This window comes from Triturus cristatus, chromosome 4_1, assembly GCF_964204655.1.
Source record: "Triturus cristatus chromosome 4_1, aTriCri1.1, whole genome shotgun sequence".
Classification (NCBI taxonomy): Eukaryota; Metazoa; Chordata; class Amphibia; order Caudata; family Salamandridae; genus Triturus; species Triturus cristatus.
In genome coordinates, this window is record NC_140585.1 from 1286275909 (window position 1) to 1286297009 (window position 21101).

The 21101-nt window shown below is 44.3% G+C and overlaps 1 protein-coding gene across 1 annotated transcript in view; it reads right to left on the bottom strand.

Annotated features, from left to right (window-relative positions):
• DDR2 (discoidin domain receptor tyrosine kinase 2) overlaps positions 1-21101 on the bottom strand; it is a 686650-nt gene that overhangs the window by 335305 nt on the left and 330244 nt on the right. Inside the window, exons 4-6 of the mRNA XM_085654795.1 lie at positions 15211-15442; positions 14316-14463; positions 6910-7012 (exon numbers count right to left, since the gene is read on the bottom strand). Coding sequence (XP_085510921.1) covers positions 6910-7012; positions 14316-14463; positions 15211-15442 — 483 coding nt within the window. The remainder of the gene's footprint in view (positions 1-6909; positions 7013-14315; positions 14464-15210; positions 15443-21101) is intronic.

Here is a 21101-nt window from a genome sequence, read left to right on the forward strand (position 1 = left end):
TCAAAATTGTTATTGCACAAAGCTTTCTCCAAACCATTTATATACAAGTTAAAAAGGAAGGGGGCCAGGACACATCCTTGCCTTACCCCGCTCCTAATTGGTATTTTACCAGTGCATTCCCCATTTTGACCATAGCGTACAGACGCTGAAGCTTCACTATAAAAACATTTAAGAAAATAAATAATGTTATCTTCAACCCCAATTTGTTCCAGTAATATCCACAGTTTGGAATGAATCACACAATCAAAAGCGGCTGAGAGATCAACAAAAGCCACAAACAAATTCTCCCTCCTAGCCCTGGTGTATTTCCCAGTCAACATCAGAAAATGTAAGCCCTGTTCCACTGTTCCTAGGCCAGTACGAAAACCATATTGTAGGTCAGATAGAATAGAATTATCCTGAGCCCATAGGAGTAGACGGTCCAAAATTATTCGTCCAGCTACTTTTGTAAATGAGTCTAAAAGGGAAATAGGTCTATAACAGGCCGGATCATGTCGATTCCCTTTTTTAAAAATAGGGACGATTATGGACTCCACCCAAGTGGGCAAGAATTTTGACGCACAACAGGCATTTAGCACCTGAACCAGAAGGGGGGCCCACAGAGGCATATCTGCCTTAAATATATCTATGGGTACACCGTCTGGACCAGGGGCCTTCCCACCCTTGCTTACATAAATCGCTTTTTCAACCTCGGGCAGAGAGAACTGCATATTTCTCAGGGATGGATAGTCAGAAGGATTGCAAGGGGTGGGAAACGTTCTATCCCCCTCGTACACTTTTGAAAAGTGATCAATCCACTCGTCCTCAGAGATTGCTATTTCAAGAGCGGGACAAGACTCTTCTCTAAATAAGGGGTTTCTGATGATCTTCCAAAAGCTTGCGCAATCGTTGCATACCGACGCCTGGTGCAACGCATCCCAAGATTCCTTCCTTATCTCCTTTTTCCTATCTTTGACGGCAAGTTTGTACTGTATCCTAAATTTACGTACATCTTCTGAACACCTAGGTTGTTTATGTAGTGCATTCTTTAAAAGAGAGTACGCTTTGGTGCATCTAGAATTAAACCAACCACCCTTCTGCGCTTTGTTATGTCTGCGTTGTCTCGTTAAGGAAGATCTAATCTCTTTACAAATTGACAGAAAAGATGCTAATATATTTTCTGGAATAGCATCCACTGTTAGGCACGTTAAGAAATCAAGGGCACAGTTGGTAAATACCCTTTTAAGCGTATTAATTTGGTCCACCTTGTCCCTTTTAAGCGAAAAGCCATTGATAGAACCAATGGCAAGGTTTTCCCAGAGTATATCGTTATCTGAACCTTTTTTTGGGGCACACCTCTTTGGAATAAAAATGGAAAATCAGAGTGGAAAATTATCGCTTAGTGCAATGTCAGATACATTAAAAGTGACAATGCCACGAGCATGCCTATTTGTAATAAATGCGAAGTCAATCGTGGAGGTACAACCTCGCCCATTAAACGTAGGGGGAAGAGGAAACCTCAAACCTCATTTATAAAGCCCAAATCAAATTGACCAATAAGTTCATTCAATTGCTCTCCCAGAGTAGAATGATTAAAATGAGACAAACTCAAACCATCATCTCTGCCTATACTACATCTATTATCTGCCATCATATTGCATAAAGTGCAATTAAAATCTCCCACAAGGAGTATAAGCATATTAAATCCAAAGATTTTTTCCTGTGAGAGAATTACTTTAGCCAACTTCTTATAGACAATAGAAACTTCCCCAGGGGGAATGTTGTTATAAAAGTTGATTAAGACAATCGGGGTGGATAAATCCAAGACCATTGTCAAGGCCTGGAAATGGGAATCTTCAACTGGCTCTGTTATCTTTATAAGATGCAATTTGTTAGATATGTAGATCGCCAACCCCCCCTTGGCCCTTCCATGGAGGGTATCCACTGCTGGAGTATGGAACGTTTTGAACCCATTTAGGTGTACCGGGTCCTTGCTCCATGTTTCTTGCAGACAAATAAGATCTTGCAATTTAATGAAGTCTTGCCAGAGTGGATTACCAATTTTAGATTTAATACCAGCAATGTTCCAAGAACAAATGCTACAGGGTAGGGATCCGGGGGGGGGGACAAACAGGCGGAGCCGGGGTGGAATCTACCAAGGAAGATATGGTTCCACTCTCATTCCTGTCCACTAATCCCACTTCCAATACAGCCGGCCGTCCTGCATTACCATCAAGCTCTGGTAAGCAGCGGACTACCCCCGATTCTCCCATATTATTGTCCATTGGATCACACCTAGGCTCTGTAGTGATAGTTAAGGTATTTTGAGAAGAATAGGTTTGCTGTCAGTCATTATTATCTAATCCACTTAAAATGTCAAAATGATTAAATGTTGATATGTTGTATCTTTCTCCTTCAGGATACCCCTGATTATAGAGTTGACCCCACAACCTTTCTCGACGTATGAGGGGATAAAAGAAGTCAAGAGGAACAATATTGACATAGTCAGCGGCTAGGTGGCCAGTATAGCATTTTTCAAGTATATGGTTAACCAGCAAAGGGGTCCGGAACGATACGATCACACAGTCCCCTCTCAGTGATTTAGTTGACGAACCAAGCCAACGAACTCTTCTAACCATCTTAAAGTTTGAAAAAAGAGCGGTATTCGACCCAAATTTAATGGACAAATAATGGAGGGCCTTATTCCTCAAAGTTGACCAATGTTCGAAAGCGTCTGGGGCAAGGGGTGGAACATTTGCTAGCACCACAGTATAGGGTCGGGCCTCGGGTGGTAAGTTCAACGTGGGTAAAATAGATGTAGTCGTTTTCTCCCTGGTATCTACAACAGGTCTTACAGTGGTTAAATCTATATTAGGAGCTGAATTAGGGGGTCCTACGGTGTTTATTCCATCTGAGTTAGTAACACTGGTGCCAATAGACTCCTTCTGCACACAACCACCAGACATCTCTGACGTTTTCGTAGGATTGCTATGTGCATCAAACGAAGATATTTGGGGTACAGCAGGCAGTAGGGTAGAGGGTACATTAACCTGTGAGACTATTGAATTCCCCACCACATGAGTTTCCATATTATTGACCCTAGCTTCGATGTTTACTAATTTTGACAAAATAGGTGCAATCAGAGTAGTCAACATGTCCTCCATTTTCCCCCAAAAGCTCTCCCCTGATAACAGGTAACTCGTACAATTATTAGGAGGGGCAACTGAAGATTTGTTCTTATCCTTTTGTCCTTGTTCCACATTGGTTTTGCTAACAATTTTACAGGATTTATTAGGTCTCTTTTTTTTAGCATTTATTGGTTGCAATCCCTCCTTATTGCAATGTTTTTGCTTACTCCTCGCCTTCTGGCCTCTGGTTGTCATTTGCGGCATGTCAATAATAATACTTTGCTCTGAGCCGGTAGTAGAAGTTGGGCTTAAGAGTGATTCTCGACCCATCTGTACTGGAGGGCCCTCGTGCATAAGTGGGATCTCAGGTGATTCATTTATGGAGAATATGGCCGGGGACAAGGAAAGCCTAGATTGAGTAGGCAGCAAGTCTCCGGCTGGCTGCTGCTAGGGAGTTACTAAATCCCCTGATTCTTGTTGTGATCTTATTACTGGAAGACCAATAAATGATGGTACTATTAAAGAATCCTGGGACATAGTAGTATAGATCGATGCATTATTAACAGATAAAGGGGGGGGCAGGCCTGCAGGAAGTGAAAGGCGCCTTTCAGTGCTTTCAATAGCAGATGCAACCGCCCCAATTGTTTTTTGGAGCATACGATCAATAGCAGTCAAGGTTGGTAACGATGTATTATTTTGCCTCATATCAGTATGGGTGTGAGGGACCTTACGCTTCCCCATAACTGGTATCAAACACGGTGCAACAATATCAATCTTAATTAAAACCTTGTGCAATAAATAGTTATACTACCGCACCTACACAAATGATATTTCCAATACACAAAATACGTGGGCAATGTAATAATAGATTTGGGTAACAGGACCAAGAGATGTGGCCCGGCACGGCCTCCTCCAGCCCCTGACGGCCACAGACGGTCCCGCCCTTGTCCCGGGCTTAGCCCGGCGCCGCCCGCGCGCGTCCCGTGACGCGGAAGGAGCCGCGATCTTTTGTGCGCCTCCGGGCGCGTGAGTGGCATCAACGGGCGCTCAGGCGCCTGGGAGTTGTAGTTCCCTTCCCGCTCTCAGCCGCGGAATACAATGGCAGCAGCGGCGATGGCGGGAGGGACACGCAGCATACAGGGCCCAGGAGCGAGCAGCGGCAAACACGTAGGTGAGGCAGGAAGCCAACTGGGATCAGCGAAGTCCCCCAAACGCAGATGCAGTCCTCTGTTTTTTGAATTTCCCGCTCCCCCGAGGGAGCCGCGATCTTTTGTGCGCCTCCGGGCGCGTGAGTGGCGTCAATGGGCGCTCAGGCGCCTGGGAGTTGTAGTTCCCTTCCCGCTCTCAGCCGCGGAATACAATGGCAGCAGCGGCGATGGCGGGAGGGACACGCAGCTTACAGGGCCCAGGAGCGAGCAGCGGCAAACACGTAGGTGAGGCAGGAAGCCAACTGGGATCAGCGAAGTCCCCCAAACGCAGATGCAGTCCTCTGTTTTTTTAATTTCCCGCTCCCCCGAGGGAGCCGCGATCTTTGTGCGCCTCCGGGCGCATGAGTGTCGTCAACGGGCGCTCAGGCGCCTGGGAGTTGTAGTTCCCTTCCCACTCTCAGCCGCGGAATACAATGGCAGCAGCGGCGATGGCGGGAGGGACACGCAGCTTACAGGGCCCAGGAGCGAGCAGTGGCAAACACGTAGGTGAGGCAGGAAGCCAACTGGGATCAGCGAAGTCCCCCAAATGCAGATGCAGTCCTCTGTTTTTTTAATTTCCTGCTCCCCCGAGGGAGCCGCGATCTTTTGTGCGCCTCCGGGCGCGTGAGTGGCGTCAACGGGCGCTCAGGCGCCTGGGAGTTGTAGTTCCCTTCCCGCTCTCAGCCGCGGAATACAATGGCAGCAGCGGCGATGGCGGGAGGGACACGTAGCTTACAGGGCCCAGGAGCGAGCAGCGGCAAACACGTAGGTGAGGCAGGAAGCCAACTGGGATCAGCGAAGTCCCCCAAACGCAGATGCAGTCCTCTGTTTTTTGAATTTCCGCGCGTTTGTGAAGGGAGGATCCAAAGGGACCACCCCCTTGATTGGCTGGCTGTGACATAAACAACATGCTGTGGCAGACTTACAGGACTTGTGGACCTTGTCCTCAGTGTGATGCATTGTACAGAAAGCCTGATTTTGAGGGTCACAAAACGAAGCATGTCTAAATACTCATACTTAGTTGATCCCCCGGTCCAAAGCTGTGTACAGGGCTATTTAGGCAGCATTAGTATAATGTACGAATAAGAAAGGTAGGGAAAGGGATTGAACAGCAGAGTGGACGAGAAAGGGGAATGAAAAAAGAGGGTACTGACTGGAGAATGGACTGTGAAGTCGGTGGGAATGGAGAGTGTACATTTTAGGGGAGATTAAAGAGGCCTGGCTATCATTTTCAAGACACTCTACAGACATTAGGCTACCTAGCTGCTAACATCTCTGCTGTGGACCCTTGCTAAACTACCTGCAACTGAGCCCTAGCTCTACTTCATACCTTACAGACAAAAGACAAAAACAAGCCTTATCAAGAGACACAGAAATGGCTGTGAATGGAATTTAGCAGGTGTATAAGGAGAACGGAAATTGGACAGAAGAGCCCAGAGAAGAGCCAACAATGGGAGTGGGTGCCATTGAAGCAGGGATGTGTGTTTTGAATTGTGAGCGGCAGGGATTCAGGAAGTGACCTCTCTCCTGAAACGTTCTGGATTGAGAGTTTAGCCCTTGTGCCAGGTCTCTCTGTTGTGAGCCTTATCCTGGGTTCCTTCTGTGCTACAAGAGGAAGTCTCTCAGGTCATTAGATTGCAAACCCTAATGGCTGAGAGGCTGACCTGACTCTATAGATCATAAATAGGTTTCAGGAAACTTCAAAATGTCAGATTCAGTCAGTGCACTGGGTAGAATCATTTGTGAGGTACAGTGTGAGGAGGAGGTGTAGAAGAGAGAGGCTATATTTCCTGTACAGGCAAGATTGTCATGAGTGTCTCATAAAAAACAGGTAGGTTCTTTAAGTGCCTCCATCACTATTATTATTTACGGCGTTAGCCGAGATCTCCTGATTTGCTAAAAATATATATAATAAACTTGCTGCGGTGCCATTTACATTTTTCTTCTGCCCACAACAGCATACAGCATGGGATCATATCTCAGCCTATTTCAGCCACTGTTTATGTTTATGTTTTGTAAAGCGCATGGCTACTCGAAGGCTTCCCCACGCTGGTGAGTACTGTGCTGATAGTAGGGTCTCTGGTACATTAACTGTGAGTGACAGCATTGTGCTGGGTCTCAAACTTCATATGTTCATCATAAATAAAATCGTGGTTGTGTGACTGAGTGAATCTTACGAGTAAGTAGCTCGCTTCTATAGCCCATAGTATAATACATTATTTCATGAAAGCATGATCTCATAATTAATCTGCACCTTTGGTCACAGTCCTCTGTTGGACCAAGGGATAACTCCACTGTGCAATAACTGCACTACTATGAAGGCCCCAAATCACTGTCTCTTGTGAATAAGCCTGTACTATGTGCTGCTAAACAATATTATCCGATCAGCTTATTGACAGGAACTAAGGGGACGTGTTACTGTTTGTTATAAAACTGAAGCCACATGTGGTGCATTCACTAAACACTTTCAAGAGCATCTTCACAGCCTTGCTTGAGAGCAAATCCACTGAAATGCCCAAGCACTGTTCATAATGTGGAAACATGCCTTTGTTGCCTCTTTCCACAATATTTGACTTTCAAGACAGATGTTGTAAGGTTCAGTAACCACATAGTACCTGTATCCGACTGCTCCATCGTAGATAGAATCATTCAGGTAAATGACCTTCCCTTCAGAATCGAACTGCTGCCCAGAAGGAGCACTGTAGGAGACCAAACCATCTAAAACAAAAAGCACAAACCATCAGACAAAGTAGAACCCAGCCAGAAAAATGGGGAGTGCTCGCTACACCCACAAAGAACAAAGCATGATAAGATGGTTACATCAGTAACAGTTTATAAAGCTACAGCACAACTATAAGACAGCCATGTCAATTAAACTGAAAATAGAAAGAGTGGAGACATTTCCTGGTAAATAGCAAAATCAACAATTTTTTTAATTTTTATCCTGCATACCAGGCAATAGAATGAGAAAGCCCTCATAATATTTGTGTACGAGGTGGTGAAACGTTTTCTCGGGAGGACCAGCTACAAGTTCCACAACGGCAAATTTGACCATCTCTTTGGGATATATTTTAATTGCCCTATTGCTCTGACAACATTTTAACACTGACAACATTTTAACAGGAACCCTGCTGCTTGGAGAGATGTACCACGAAACAAGGAAGAGGCAGAAGCTGTGCTCACTAACTTCAGCCTCAAGCATATTCCGAAAAGAAACTTGATCATTTTTTCCATCAACGTGGAGCTAAGGCCTCATTCTACGCAACTCACCTCAAAGAGAAATGAAGAATTGAAAAGCAATTTGCAAACTTCAAACGGAGAACCAAACCACATCATGAAAGTTCCTTATGAGGGCTAAGGTCAATGCCTAGAGGTTGGGTTAGTTACAAAAGCGTGTTGACCATTTGTGGTACTAGAGACAGAAAAACAGCTGGAGCCGGATTCAATTGAGAGTCCCCTGAAGTGGGAACATATAAATGAATTTTCCTCTAACTACTTTCCATCAATTAGACCATGTGTCCGTAATGTAGGGGCAAAAGAAGACATTTATCCAAATGACTTGGACTGCTAATTAGGGATTCCAGATTGCTCCATGCTGGAGTAACACCATGTTTCCATTCATAATTTTTAATTTAGTGAATCAGTACATTATCGTATTTGTTGTCTTTATTTGCTTCTAGTGAAATAACTCCATTAACAAATCTAATGAAAAGGCACTCCATATCACCGTTTGTATCACACAACCACTAACCCTCTCTTCTTCATTACTAGGCCTTCCCTTCCTCTTCAACCGCTTTCTCTCTCTGTTACTTTTCAAGAATTCTGTAATCAATGGTAATCCTACCCCGGCTAAAAAATATTTGTCCCTGCCTTTCTATCCAAATACTATCCTGATTCCTGAGACATTTGCTTTCTGTTCCCCAATCGACTCCTGTTTTTTCAATTCATGCGGAGGTTGGTTTGGGTTATGTTACGGACAAGCTTAAGATGGCCCCATTGTTGTGTTGGCTGAAAACCTGGCTAAATCAGGAAATCACTCTTAACCATCTGATCCTTACTGACATCCTAGCCTTGGATAATGTTAAAAGAATACCTTGGTTGGAGTACGTTAGAGCGGCGTTCTCTTGCCTTGGGTGCCCTGAGCTTTTTTCGTCCCCATCACATATTGTCAAGGCAGACATTGCTTGGATTAAACAGTCTTTTCAAGACAGGGTAAAATTGGATAGTGAGGAGCGTGAACTATTAAAACCCTGTGTTAGAGCGCACTTCATGCTCCTTTTATCTCCCTCATTGGAACCGTATTTAAGTATTGTCTCCAATCCATACCATAGATTTTTATTGTTGAGATTTAGATTTGGTCTGATCCACCACTCACTTGGTTTCTATCCGTCCTGGGGCAGGCCTGAATGTAGTAAGCCATGCCACTGTGATGATTTTTCATCTCAAGACACTATGCACTTTATTATGTTCTGCGAATTCTACTCTGTAAGCCGCAAAAAATATCTGCTCCCAATTTTGAAGGAAGCCGGCTTTTTACAAGTTAGACCTGCATTGTTATTTCTTCAGCAGCTGAGTAGCACTCGTATTATATTCAGTGTGGCAAATTTCCTGGTGGCTGCTATGCTCTGTAAGGCGAAAACTTTTCCCAACCTATGTAACCAGTGAGCAACTTTTTTAAATGTTTGCCCTTTATGTATGGCATTTTTAACTGTGCGGATTTACTGCAATTATATTGGTTTATTTTATGTTTTGGATTATTTGTTTGATTTTTGTATGAAATCTGTACTTTTATGATTTTAATTAATCGAATAAAGTGTTTTGACTGACTGACTGACTGACTACTATCCTGTATCCTAACTTCCCTTTTCTAAAACCCTTGGGTGATCATCATGAGTTACCTACCTTACCGCACCATCTCAACATAATTTGTTTCTCAGCAATCTTTCTGCAGGCACCGTCACACGCACACATGCCCAGTATTCTCGGCTCTGGCTTCACAAAAGCACATTTCTTTCATTTCTTCCATTCTTATCCTTCTTCATTTCTCAGCAATAGTCAAAGATCTAACTATGCAGTGCTTAATTTGTGCCGGTGTTTTCCTGTGCTCAGCACTGGCACTAATTTCACTTACTAGTTCACCATAAGGTGGCTCTGTGCATTAATTTTTAAGCAGAGATTATTTTAAAATGATTTAACATAACAATAATAATACCTTGTTCGGACCATTCTTACAGCTTTGGGTGACAATGAATAGTCCTCTCATTGTCACATATGTTGGAGTGTGTAGGTAAGTAGATAAAAGTACCACTAGCATGAGGCAGTGCGAGTACGGCCATTGGGCTGCACAAACTGCAGTAGCCTCCCGCGAAATACCTTGGACCCGGGCACTTACTTTCTTTGAAAATTAAGAGCTATGCTAGCATCTCTTGGCTTTCCTACGCGTTGCTGTCTCAGCACTGCAATGGTTAGCCGGGAGTATAGCTTACAGGTTGCCTCCTCCCCACTGAAACATGTGTTAATCAGGCCAAGAGTCTGAATTATAACAGACGACCTTCCACCCTTCCATAGTGGGTAAACTAAGTATCACTAAAGGGAGTAACAGTAACACCTCTCTTGTGCACCTGTAAGTTGCTTAGAAACAGGATCACTGGGACGTGAAGCGATATGCGAAAATAAGTTATTATTATAATTATTATTATTATTAGTATTAGTAGTGGTAGTAGTAGTATTATAGGTGCCCTGTGTGTCCTACCACATTTTCTTTTTTTCTGGTAACTCATCACTCTCTCTTGATACCTCCCTATCTGTGACATCCTTAGATTTACCACAGATAACAGTACCACATTTTTTACTTTCAATTTATAAATGTGTAACCTGTTGTTTTCTGCTTAGGGAACTCTACTGTATCTAGAAGCTAGGGTATCACCAAAAGTGTTGACTCCCCTAGCATGTATGTTTGGGGCTGCCTGTCATAGAACATGCCTGAGTATTTGGGCTCATGTGGTGTGTATTAAGGGAAGGTGAGGAATCTGTGGGTTCCTCTGCAAGAACACAGTAGGCACTACACATAAATGTGGGTCCTCTGCACTAGTAAAGGCTAGCAGAATTTCTTCTCACTCAAATAACTTGAGGGGCTGTGCCATGGGGGTGCCATAGCAGCGTTAACCCTGTCTGGTTTTGGCTGCAAAACACACTTATCTTTGAGCCTTGCTTGAACACACGACCTGGGACTTGCTTGAACACACAACCTGTTTTGTTATTGAAATAGGCTTTGTTTCAGAAGTACGCTGATCCACTTTCAGGGTGTCTGCTTTGTGGGAGCTCAGTCCATACCCTGTGGCCTTCTCTGGCTTCCGCCTTTGTGTCCTGGTGAATCTGCCATGGCTCCCTGGAAATCCTTATTTTCTTTTCAAGTTTGTGCCTACCTTTTTTGTGAAACTGTAATAGCCCAAGATGAAAGCCTGCAAACACACTCTCTATTTTGGGTCGGCTGAATTCATGATTTGCAGATTTTTGTACCCGTACTTGATTGGTCATGGATGCTGGCCAGTGTCTCTAGCATTAGATAAATATAGACCCAGAGAGAGAGAATTTCTTTCTCTCTATCTTTCTCTCTCTCTCTCTCTCTCTCTCTCTCTCTCTCTCTCTCTCACACACAGGACTGTACTCTTCGCTAAGTCGGTTCATCCTTGATTCCAGCGCCATTTTAATTACCTTTCTAGCGTTTACTCTTCAAAGTTTAACGCACTTTGGTCCCCATTTAAAATCCCAATTGTCTGCTCTTGCTGCACCCTGCTTATGAACTCGATGGTCTGAGACCCATATACCTTCCTCAACCATCAGGTACTTTTGGGATAATGACTTGTAAGTTCTTCAGGTGTACATTACAATGGTAATAGTAACAGGAAAGTTTAAAACTAGAGAGGTCTAATCATTTGTGCAACAATAATTTTTTTATCAAAGTGTTCCTGTTTGAGGCATGGTTGAAATGATGATCCATGCAGATATGTCCTTACAGAGCTCTAGGCTATGGAGGTATTTGCTGATCTACATAAACAGGGTACGTAGGCAGACTGGGGTTGCCGCAATGCAGCTTGGGTTATTTTCACCCTGGCAGCCCTGGAAAAAGTGGCATGAAGGGTGTCGGGAACGACGACTGACCATTAGAGGTGAGTGCCCTCCCTCCAACCTGAAGGAATAGGAATATAAAGTTTTTTTTTGTTTTTATAAAGCAGATTTTATTAAATTTATAAACCACTTGGTAGATTTATGCATGACACGAAAATCACCATTTATAGAATTACAAAAGGGAATAACATACATTTCGCCAGCTTTGCTTTCAATTATAGATGTTAGTGTTTTAGTGTTATTTATATGTTTGAAATATTGAAATAGTCCCATAACTGGTCCCAAATCGTTTGTGTTTATCTGGGAATCCTCTAGCAAATTAGCACCTGTTTTAACGATTTTTTATTGGTATTATTCTTCAAACATATTAAACCATAACAATTATCCATTGTACACATTTAATAATTAAAAACAATTATTAAAGAAAAGGAAATGAAACAAGTCTTGAAGAGGTCTTAAACATAAATTCCCCCCCCTCAACGTACCTATTGCAGTAACACCCCCTGGGTTCAAGCTCTGTATACATATCCACAAAGGAAAACAGAAAAACAGTATCAAGGAAAGTATACAAAGGGGTAGAGCTAATAAAAAGAACCTAACGAGATTGGAACGATGGGGCGGATCTACAGAAGCAAGATAAATGCCTGGGACTCCTGACAGGCATCTGCTTCTCTCACTCTTACCTCCCGTTCTCCCCCGCCAGTCAACTCCATAGACAGAATTTGCTATGTGCCCCAGGTTCCCTATACAATACAATATAATAAAATGTATAAAGCAGGTGGCTGCATCTGAAGAGGTGTCACGACACTAGCGCTTTAAAAGTGGAACATGGAACTAAACTTGAGAACAGGAGGCCCATACATCAAAGAGATCATTTTTCAGAAGCCAATGAAAGACTGGCTCGGTAGGCATGAAGCGAAGAGTCAAAGGCAATCAGTAAGGCAGTCAAAAAGAAAAAGGAGCGACCGCCTCTTCTTGCCTTGCAGCCCATAGGAACACGCAAACATTTTTGGCCATTGGAGCGCAGTGATCTCCCCTGCCGGTAGGGATGCAGTCTTCTTCTTAAATATAAATGGCCTTTTTGCTTGCAAGCTCTGAAAGCAAATATTAGAGCTTTGAATTTGACATGGGTAGCAATGGGCCGCCAATATAGACTGCGCCAGGAGGCCATGACAGATGATTGAGCCGGGATCTTCAGGATCAACTGGGCTGAAGTGTTCTGGAAGATCTTCAGGTGGTAAAGCAGATACGATGGTAGACCCAAAGAAAGGCTATTAGCATAATCCAACTTTATGGTTACCAAGTCATGAATGATGGATTTACAATTTTCCTCAGGAAACAGATGGAGCATCTTTCTGATAGGTTTCAGCATGGGGAACCAGCTGGCTGGCACATCTCTAACCTGTGGTTCGAAAGGCAGGTTGGAGTTGAATTTGACTCCGTCACTACACTCTGGTAAAGCTGCCCCATACCTGCTCAAACTACTACATTTTTCCATAAGATGCCATGTTGAACATTTCTTGCACCAAAGTCTCTATTGTCAGGCAGTTGCTCGTCCTCGATAACCTCAATATACAGAGTTTAGCAACTGCCACTGAGGTTGAACACCATCTTTTACAGTGGTAAGTAATCCATGGGAACATTAATGTACCATGCAATAATACTGTCTAATCCACTGAAAGACCCGTGATGTCCTCTGTGTCATTCATAACCTTTCATACCTCTGCCCAACACTGTTGCAACTTTCTGCACTCCCACACTATGGGCATTATTTAGAGTTTGGCAGACGGGATACTCCATAAGAAAAGTGGCGGATGTCCCGTCTACCGTAGCACAAGTGCATTATAGCCTATGGCATTTGAAGTATAGCAGACAGGCCATACTTGACAACGTATGCATCCGCCGAACTCTAAATAAGGCCCTAAGTGTACTATGTCACTATCTAATTAGTCACATCTCTAACACTCCACCCTTGGATATATACATGCAGGTCTTGGCATTGTTGGATACCAGTGACATCTGTGTAAAACGTTGTAGTAGGCAAATTTCAGGACAGCCTCCCTCAGATATTTATAATGTCTCACCAGTAACTTGTGCCATTCTTCATGCATGTAGTTAATGTGTAATTTATGTGACCACCACTCGTTCAATAGCATGGCTGCGGCGCTTGAGAAAGTGAAATCTGCTATGATCCCATATAGCCCTGTAAACCACCCCTTTGTAGGTGTCTCAGGATATCAAATAGACTATATTATGGTAATTTAATGGGTTGTGGACCTGAGAGTTTTTTTAAATACAGTGAGCCAACCGTTGATAGTTCCAGAATTGTGCAGGATGTAGTCCAAATTCTGTTCGGACTTCAGGAAATGTTTTCAATGTTCTCTCTATGAGTAGTTGTTCGAAGTTTCTATGACTTGTCCACAAAGGTACTGATTCCCCAAAATGCATGCTGCATTACTGCATTACTATTGTGCCCCAACTTGTCATTTGCAGATCTCCATTAATTTAGCATTTGTTTCAAAAGTTATGTTAACTCGTGATATTAGTGGATTGCACATACATTTTGGTCAGGTTAAACTTGCATTGTTTGTAGACAATGTTATATGCTTTTTGATTGATAGCTAAGTGTTCCTTCCAGCACTGCTAGAAGAGCTGCATTGTTCCCAGGAATTCAAGGGTAGGGATTGAGGAATGCTGAAACCACAGATCCAGGTGGCCTCTAACTCCCCTTCACTGTTCCGGTAACTATATTGACTATTTCTACTAGAATACTACCAGCACTCTAGGTGACAACGATAGCGGAAATAAAACTCTGTAAATAAAATAAACAGAGACATAAAATAAAATGCTGAACTTATTGTATTGGAAGTCCGACGGCAAAAATAGGGCTTACCTAGCCAAACGCATCCGTAGAGCTCCACCCGCATGCAGACGTTCATAGAGTGATCTGTTACTGGGATGAAGCGAACAAATCTGGCTATGATTGGTGGTTCTAGGTCCTTTAGGACAATGTCATACCCATTGGCGTTCCCATCGAGAACCTGAAGAGAAAGAAATATACAGCCATGGTGTTGGATAACTTGTGAAAGTGCAGATCTATCTAATAGTGTTAAATCTCCCACTGAAACACTCACAAATATAGATGAAGGACGTGACACAGGAAGACAATGACATACATGTTTCCTGCATCTCTTTTGCAATTCCCTTGTAGACAGCTTCTGCTGTAGCACCTTACTGCATCCCAGGATTTCCTCAGGCACTGCCACTTTGCCCTCTCTTGGACAGACATGGATCTCTATCAGTTGTGTATCAAACAAATTCTTCTAATTTCCGGTCCAATGTCAATGTGGACGACAATAAACTGCTTCATCCCTACAAAGAATGCCATATCATAGACCGCCTATCTGATTGAGGGAAGAGTGTATCTGTAGTGCTATGGAAAGAGTGCACTGCTACTAGATGCTGACCGTAGAGATATATGCAAGCAATCAGGAAACTCTTTGGAGAGATATGTTTATAGTTGTTTCCAAAATTGCTTCTGTTCTTAAGTGGGTAAAGCACACTGTTTGGAGTGTGGGTGCTAAGTGTTACATGATTCTTCCTCTTCAGGTCTTAAAAAGTGTTCAATTGACAGACTTATTCTTTAAAAGTATTTATATTTAGGATTTTTCTATTGGAAGAATTCAACCTAAAACAGCTCTGTTTTATTTGTCTATTGTTGCACCATCTTCTGTTAATTGGTCTTTCTGAATTTCAGAGGCCACTGCAAAATTTCTACTTTAACCCACCTCTTTCCCAAGTCGATTTCGCCAGGAGATCCAGCGGGTTCCATCTCTGCTATATTTTATCTTGAACATTTGAGCAAATTCTTTTCCATGACCCCTAGCATGGCGTCCCTGGCTGCCCACCAGGGTAATGAAATGCAGCATGCGGAGATCGATTTGCAGGAACTCCTTCAGGTCTCCTGGCTCCACAGACGATTCTGGACACCACGCTCCATCGCCATCTTCTGAATCCAGCCTGTCAAGAACAGGAGTGAATTAGAATTCCAATTTTCTGAGATTAATTCCAACAAGTAACACATTAAAGTCAAATGTATTTATTACTTTTGATATTATGTTTTCAACAGTGGTCAACTCAATATATTGATGGTAAAGAGCTCACTTCTTGTTTAGTTGCGCTGCCATCACCCCTCACAGTTCACATCAAAGTTCAAATATATTTATTATGTTTAATATGTTTATAGTATGTTGGTGGCTTGCCCAAGCAGCGGGTGCGGAATCTGGGCAATATGATTGGTGGTGGTGGGGACTTCAGATTTCCCAACGATCACGCTGAGACATTGTTAAAACAAATGATATGAGATGCAAGACATGAGGGAGGCTTAAGGGGCAGTGGAAAGAGAGAGGAGAGCGGATTGTTAGGGGTACACAGTATACTCAAAACATAGAAGAGAGAGTGAGTGTGTGAGTTTTTACCAACGTGAACATGTAAAAGTCCCAGGTGAAATTCGACAGACCCTTCACATTACCAGATTGGAAGCACTTGTACCCAACTATTTGCTGCAGAATACATTTTTTTAGGGGGGTGCAACACCCCAAATACCCCCTCTGGAGCAACGCCCCTGCAAAGCAGTAGACTCGCTCCGCAAGCATTTTACTAATAATAAAACAGATTTATCTGTTTCACCCATAACCTCAAGCAGTCTTTCTTTAGTAGTATTTAAGTGTGGTGAATTTTCTTGTGGTGGATATATTATGCATTATCTCTTAAAGATGTGCCATTTATAAGTATAGGATTGGGTGGGCTTCTAAAAGCAAATGCAGAATGCCACTGAGTTGTTCTAGAAACAAAAGGGGAGAATTCCTAAATGCACTCCATCAGCCATCTTCCCAGAAGCAGCCGCGGCAGGTAAGCGCTGCGGGGCAGGGCGCTGCGTGGGGGATGTCAACAGACGGAGTAGGAGTTATTTATTCATTTAATTTGCCGTAGTCCGTCATCTGTCGACATACCCCCACCCAAAATACCCCCCGCCCCGGTCCATCAAGCTTACCAGCACCAGCTGCTGTTCTCACTATCAAATATGACCAAACTCCACCTTAAGGAAGTGGATTCTCTTCGTATTTCTAGCAATAAGGATTCTGAGTGACAAACAGCGTTGCACACAATTCTCCTCGGTTGACCACCATCAAGCAGGATTTTGAATCTGAGACTATCCAACATTTCTTTGGAAACATGCTGTCTATAGACTCAGATGTGGTCAACTCAAGGGTTAAGAGAAATGCAATCATGGTGTATTAATACATAAAAGAGAAGTGTTATATTACTCGCAGTTTACTCCAGCGCCAGGCTTTAACAAAGAAATGTCCTAATCTTTGCACCCAGAATTCTGCAGAACTTATATTGAAGATGAATACTAATGTTATGTTTCCAAGATGATTACCAGGTACCCTTGATCCTCTGGGGAGGGGAGTTTGTCACATATTTTAGTTAACTGTTCTCACTTCTCTGTCCATTTTTTAACATCTCCGTAGGTTTGTGTGTTGACTCTTTAAGGGCATTAAAACATATTCTGATTGAAAGGGAGTTCAAGTTTCTGCTTTGTCTGCAAAAGAACAGCTATCTCCTGGTTTAACTGTAGCTCAGGAACATATATATCAAGATAAATTTTATTTTAGGGACAGCTCGCAAACTTTTACTGCCTGCCCATTGCCTTTCACCTGGATCTCACTTCACAATTAGTCTACCACGAACTTTGAAAGAAATGGTGATACTCTTTCCTAAAGTATATCATGAGTTACACGCCATAAGTATCTTTGGTAATTTTTAGGCTTTGCATTGTAACCTTACTTTTTGCTTTATGTTGGTACATTTGGACTATTCTTCACCAAGCCGGATAAAAATTGTTTCAGCAACTTTGAAAAATCAGTCTGAAATAAGGAAAAAGTGGTCAAGAAATTCAAAAGTTAAGAAATCTTTTTTAAAAAGAATAAGTGGTACAGAATATTTTACAGAATACTCCGTTCCATGTTGATTGGGTTATCTGGAGCCGCAATAAGTAGGCTATCCTGTGGTGGAGGGACTGCGAACTGGCTTCGACAAAAGAGTCCTGGAGGACAGAACGACGGGCGAAATGCCCATCTGGACGGACCTGACTGTCCACGCAGTCGTACTTCATAAACGTGTGGAGGGACATCCATGAGGCTACATTGCAGATATCCAGCACAGGTACTATGTGCGCTAATGCAGTAGTGGCAGCCCTGGCCCTGGTTGAATAAGCCCACAATCCCTCAGGAGGTTGCTTGTTTGCCAATGCCTAGCAGAGTTTTATGCGGAGTACAATCCATCAGGGGATGGTCTGTTTCGGCATGGCCGTGCACTTCTTCACTCTGGTGAACCCAAAGAAGTGTTGTTCATCCACCTGATGGGCTTTGGTGTGATCAATATAGAAAGATAGAGCTCTCTGAGAGTCCAAACAATAGAGTCTATCATCCTTGGGAGGATGAGGCGGTGAATAGAAAGCAAGAAGCGTGATGTTCAGGCCAATATGAAAGGTAGTGACCATCTTTGGGTGGAAAAAGGCATGCGCCCAAAGGGCCTGTTTGTCAGGGAAGAAGTTGGTATATGGTCTATGGAGGGTTAACCGACAGAGCCTGAAGCACTCTGACCCCCCAAAACCGTTTTGATGGTCTAACGCCGTAAATAGCAGCTATGCAGGGGCTCAAAGGGAGCACACATGAGGTAAGGACAAATTAAGATCCCATTGGGACATCACAAAGGGAGTAGGTGGGAATAAATGCTGTAAACATTTTTGAAAAAAACAGTTACAACCGGTGACTTGGAAGATGGAGGGTTGATCCAGCAGCCGCAGAAAGGCCAAAATAGCTGACAAGTGACCTTTAAAAGTGCCCAGGGCATGCCTTTGCCAACCCAAAGATAGAAAAAACATCAAAAACTCCGACAGCTGCCGAGGGGGATCCACATGATGTGGGGAACACAAAGCCATAAACTTATCTTAACGGCATGCATAGACATTTTTAGTGGATTGACACCTGGCTGCCAAAATAACATCACAAATTTTGGGAGTGAGATCGAAAACCCTCAACTGCTTAATCTCCTGGCATTAAGGTGTACAGCGTGCAGGTTCGGGTTCATGACCCTGCCCTGTTGCTGTGACTGGAGATCCACTCGAAGAGGCAGGCTGACCAGAGGACAGATGCTAAGGCTCAGGGGTTTGGAATACCATTCTCTCTGTGCCTAATCTGGAGCCACTAGAATGACTTAGGCCAGGATGATCCTGATCTTCTTGAGAACTCTGGGCAGGAGTGGTATTGGTGGAAAGGCATATAGGAGTCCTGAGTTCCACTCAAGGCAGAATGCATCTCCGAGTAAAAGCTGCTTTGGAAACTCCAGCACACAGAAGTGCTGACATTGCGCATTCTCTGCGGCGGTGAAGAGATTGAGCCAAGGTGCTCCCCAGTCTGGGAAGAAACTGTGAACCATCTACAGATGTAGATGCTATTCGTAATCCGTGAGGCATCGACAAGTGAGTTCATCCACGCTCGCATTCAAAGTTCCAGCTAGGTCTTTAACGACCAGCAAAATGTCCTAGCGCTCCAGCCAAGTCTGGAGGCGCAGAGCTTTCTGGCACAGGGTTCACGACCCCACCCTGTTTGTTGGATAGAAGGAAGGCTTTTAATGCCAAGAGAATTGTCTTCAACTCCAGCTGATTGAAGTGGAGTCAAGACTCCGCCGGAGACCACAGTCCTCTGATCTCGACTCACCGTTCCAGAGGATAGTCATGGAATTGCACCGTGTCCAGAATAGCTCTGATGAAAGGGAGCATCTGAGAGGGAGTCATGTGTGACTTCAGCATGTTGATAATGAACCTCAGCTAATGCAGAATGTTTCCCATAGTCTGGAGATGGATGATGACTGCCTGGGGTGAACCCGCCTTCAACAGCCACTCATCGAGGTGGGGGAAGACTGGAACCTCTGACCTTTGCAGATGTGCTGCACCGGTGAGGGCAAAATGGAGCACAGCAAACTGGAAATGCTCCTGGCCCACGGTAAACCACAGGAGACGTCTGTAGATGGGTAGGATGGGGGTGTGGAGATACGTGTCCTACAGGTCCAGGGCTCCCATCCAGTCTCCAGGATACAAGGCACACAGAACCTTAGCCAATGTGAGAATCCTGAATTTCTCTTTTCTCAGAAAGAAGTTGAGAAGGTGCAGATCTAGTATAGGGTGAGGCATCTGTCCTTTTTCAGCACCAGAAAGTATAGGAAATTACAACCACGCCCGACTTTCTTGGCATGGTGAGTGAGGCTGAGGTGTTGCCACAAATAGTAGGGCGTACCGCTTCTGCACAGTCTGAAGCACCCACTTGTCGATTGTAGATGCCGACCATCGAGGCAAGTCGTACCTTATTCTGCCTCCAATGGGATAGCAGTGGTAGATGGAAGGCACACTATTGAGGCTTGGAAACTGTGGCACCAGGAAGTGGTACACTAGGCATCATGTTGAAATTGGCTTCTGCGTCCTTGTTGGGCTCTGTGGCTCTGTCCCTGAAAGGACAGGTCAGGCTGCTGGAGCTGGTACGGATGGTACTTCGAACCCCCAAAGTTACCCCTTACAAGTTCGCAGTAGGGGCGAAAGGACTGCTGATGCAGCTTGGTTGATAAAGAGACAAAGGGACCTGGCAATAACCCTTCTCTTGGGAAATCGCTCGAGTGCTGCATCAGCCTTGTCAGCAAAGAGGCGGGGCCCATTGAAGGGCATGTCGATCAGGATGACTGGACATTCTCCGAGAACCCAGTGGACTGTAAACAGGCGTAGTGACGCAGCGCCTCCATAGAAACCATAGTTCTACCAGGAGAGTCTGTCGTGTCCAGTCCACACCGGATGACGGACTTCGTTGCATCCATGCTGTCCACCATAGCTTGGTTGAGGATGGCGCAGCCTTCCTCAGGCAGCACAGGAAACAACTGCTCAACCGATTCCCACAATGCATGGTAGTAGCATCGCAGAAGGCATGCATTGTTCACCAACTGCAAAGCAAAGTTGGTGGAAGAGAGTACGCGCTTTCCAAAGGTGCCCAGCCTCTTGAATGTCCTATTTGGTGGGGTGGTGGGGAACGCCGAAGGGTTGACCTCCAGGCTTTCAGGGGAGGGGTGCTGGAAGAGGAAGGCTGGGTCTCCTGGGGTTGAACAGTGTCGGTGAGCACTCATTCGAAGCATAAGAGCCACTGTGTAAGGTTTTGCCCAAGCCCCCAGGAGCATGTTGGTGAGGGCTTTATTAAAGGGAAGCATGGGCTCAGGGGAGCCCGCCTCAGGTTTAAGCACCTCCATCAAGACATTGGTCTTGACCTCGACAGCCAGCAGCTGAAGTTTGAGGACCTCCGCCTCTGCTGTGCGAATTACAGTGCCTAAATAGTTGTCTTACTCCGAAGCCTGGCCCGGAGGAGAGAGCATGCCAGAGTCGGGGGAGGTATCCAAGCCACTGGTATAGCCCATCTCCTCATACCAGTTATCCTCATCAGGGTTCTCTAGGGGACCATACATCTCCTCCCCTTTCAGCGAAGCTGGGCCTGTCAAAGAGAAGATAGTCCAGAGAATGGTGGGGCCTGGATGGTGCCAGCATCGATATTGAGCAGCAATGGGTCAGTTTTGGAAATTA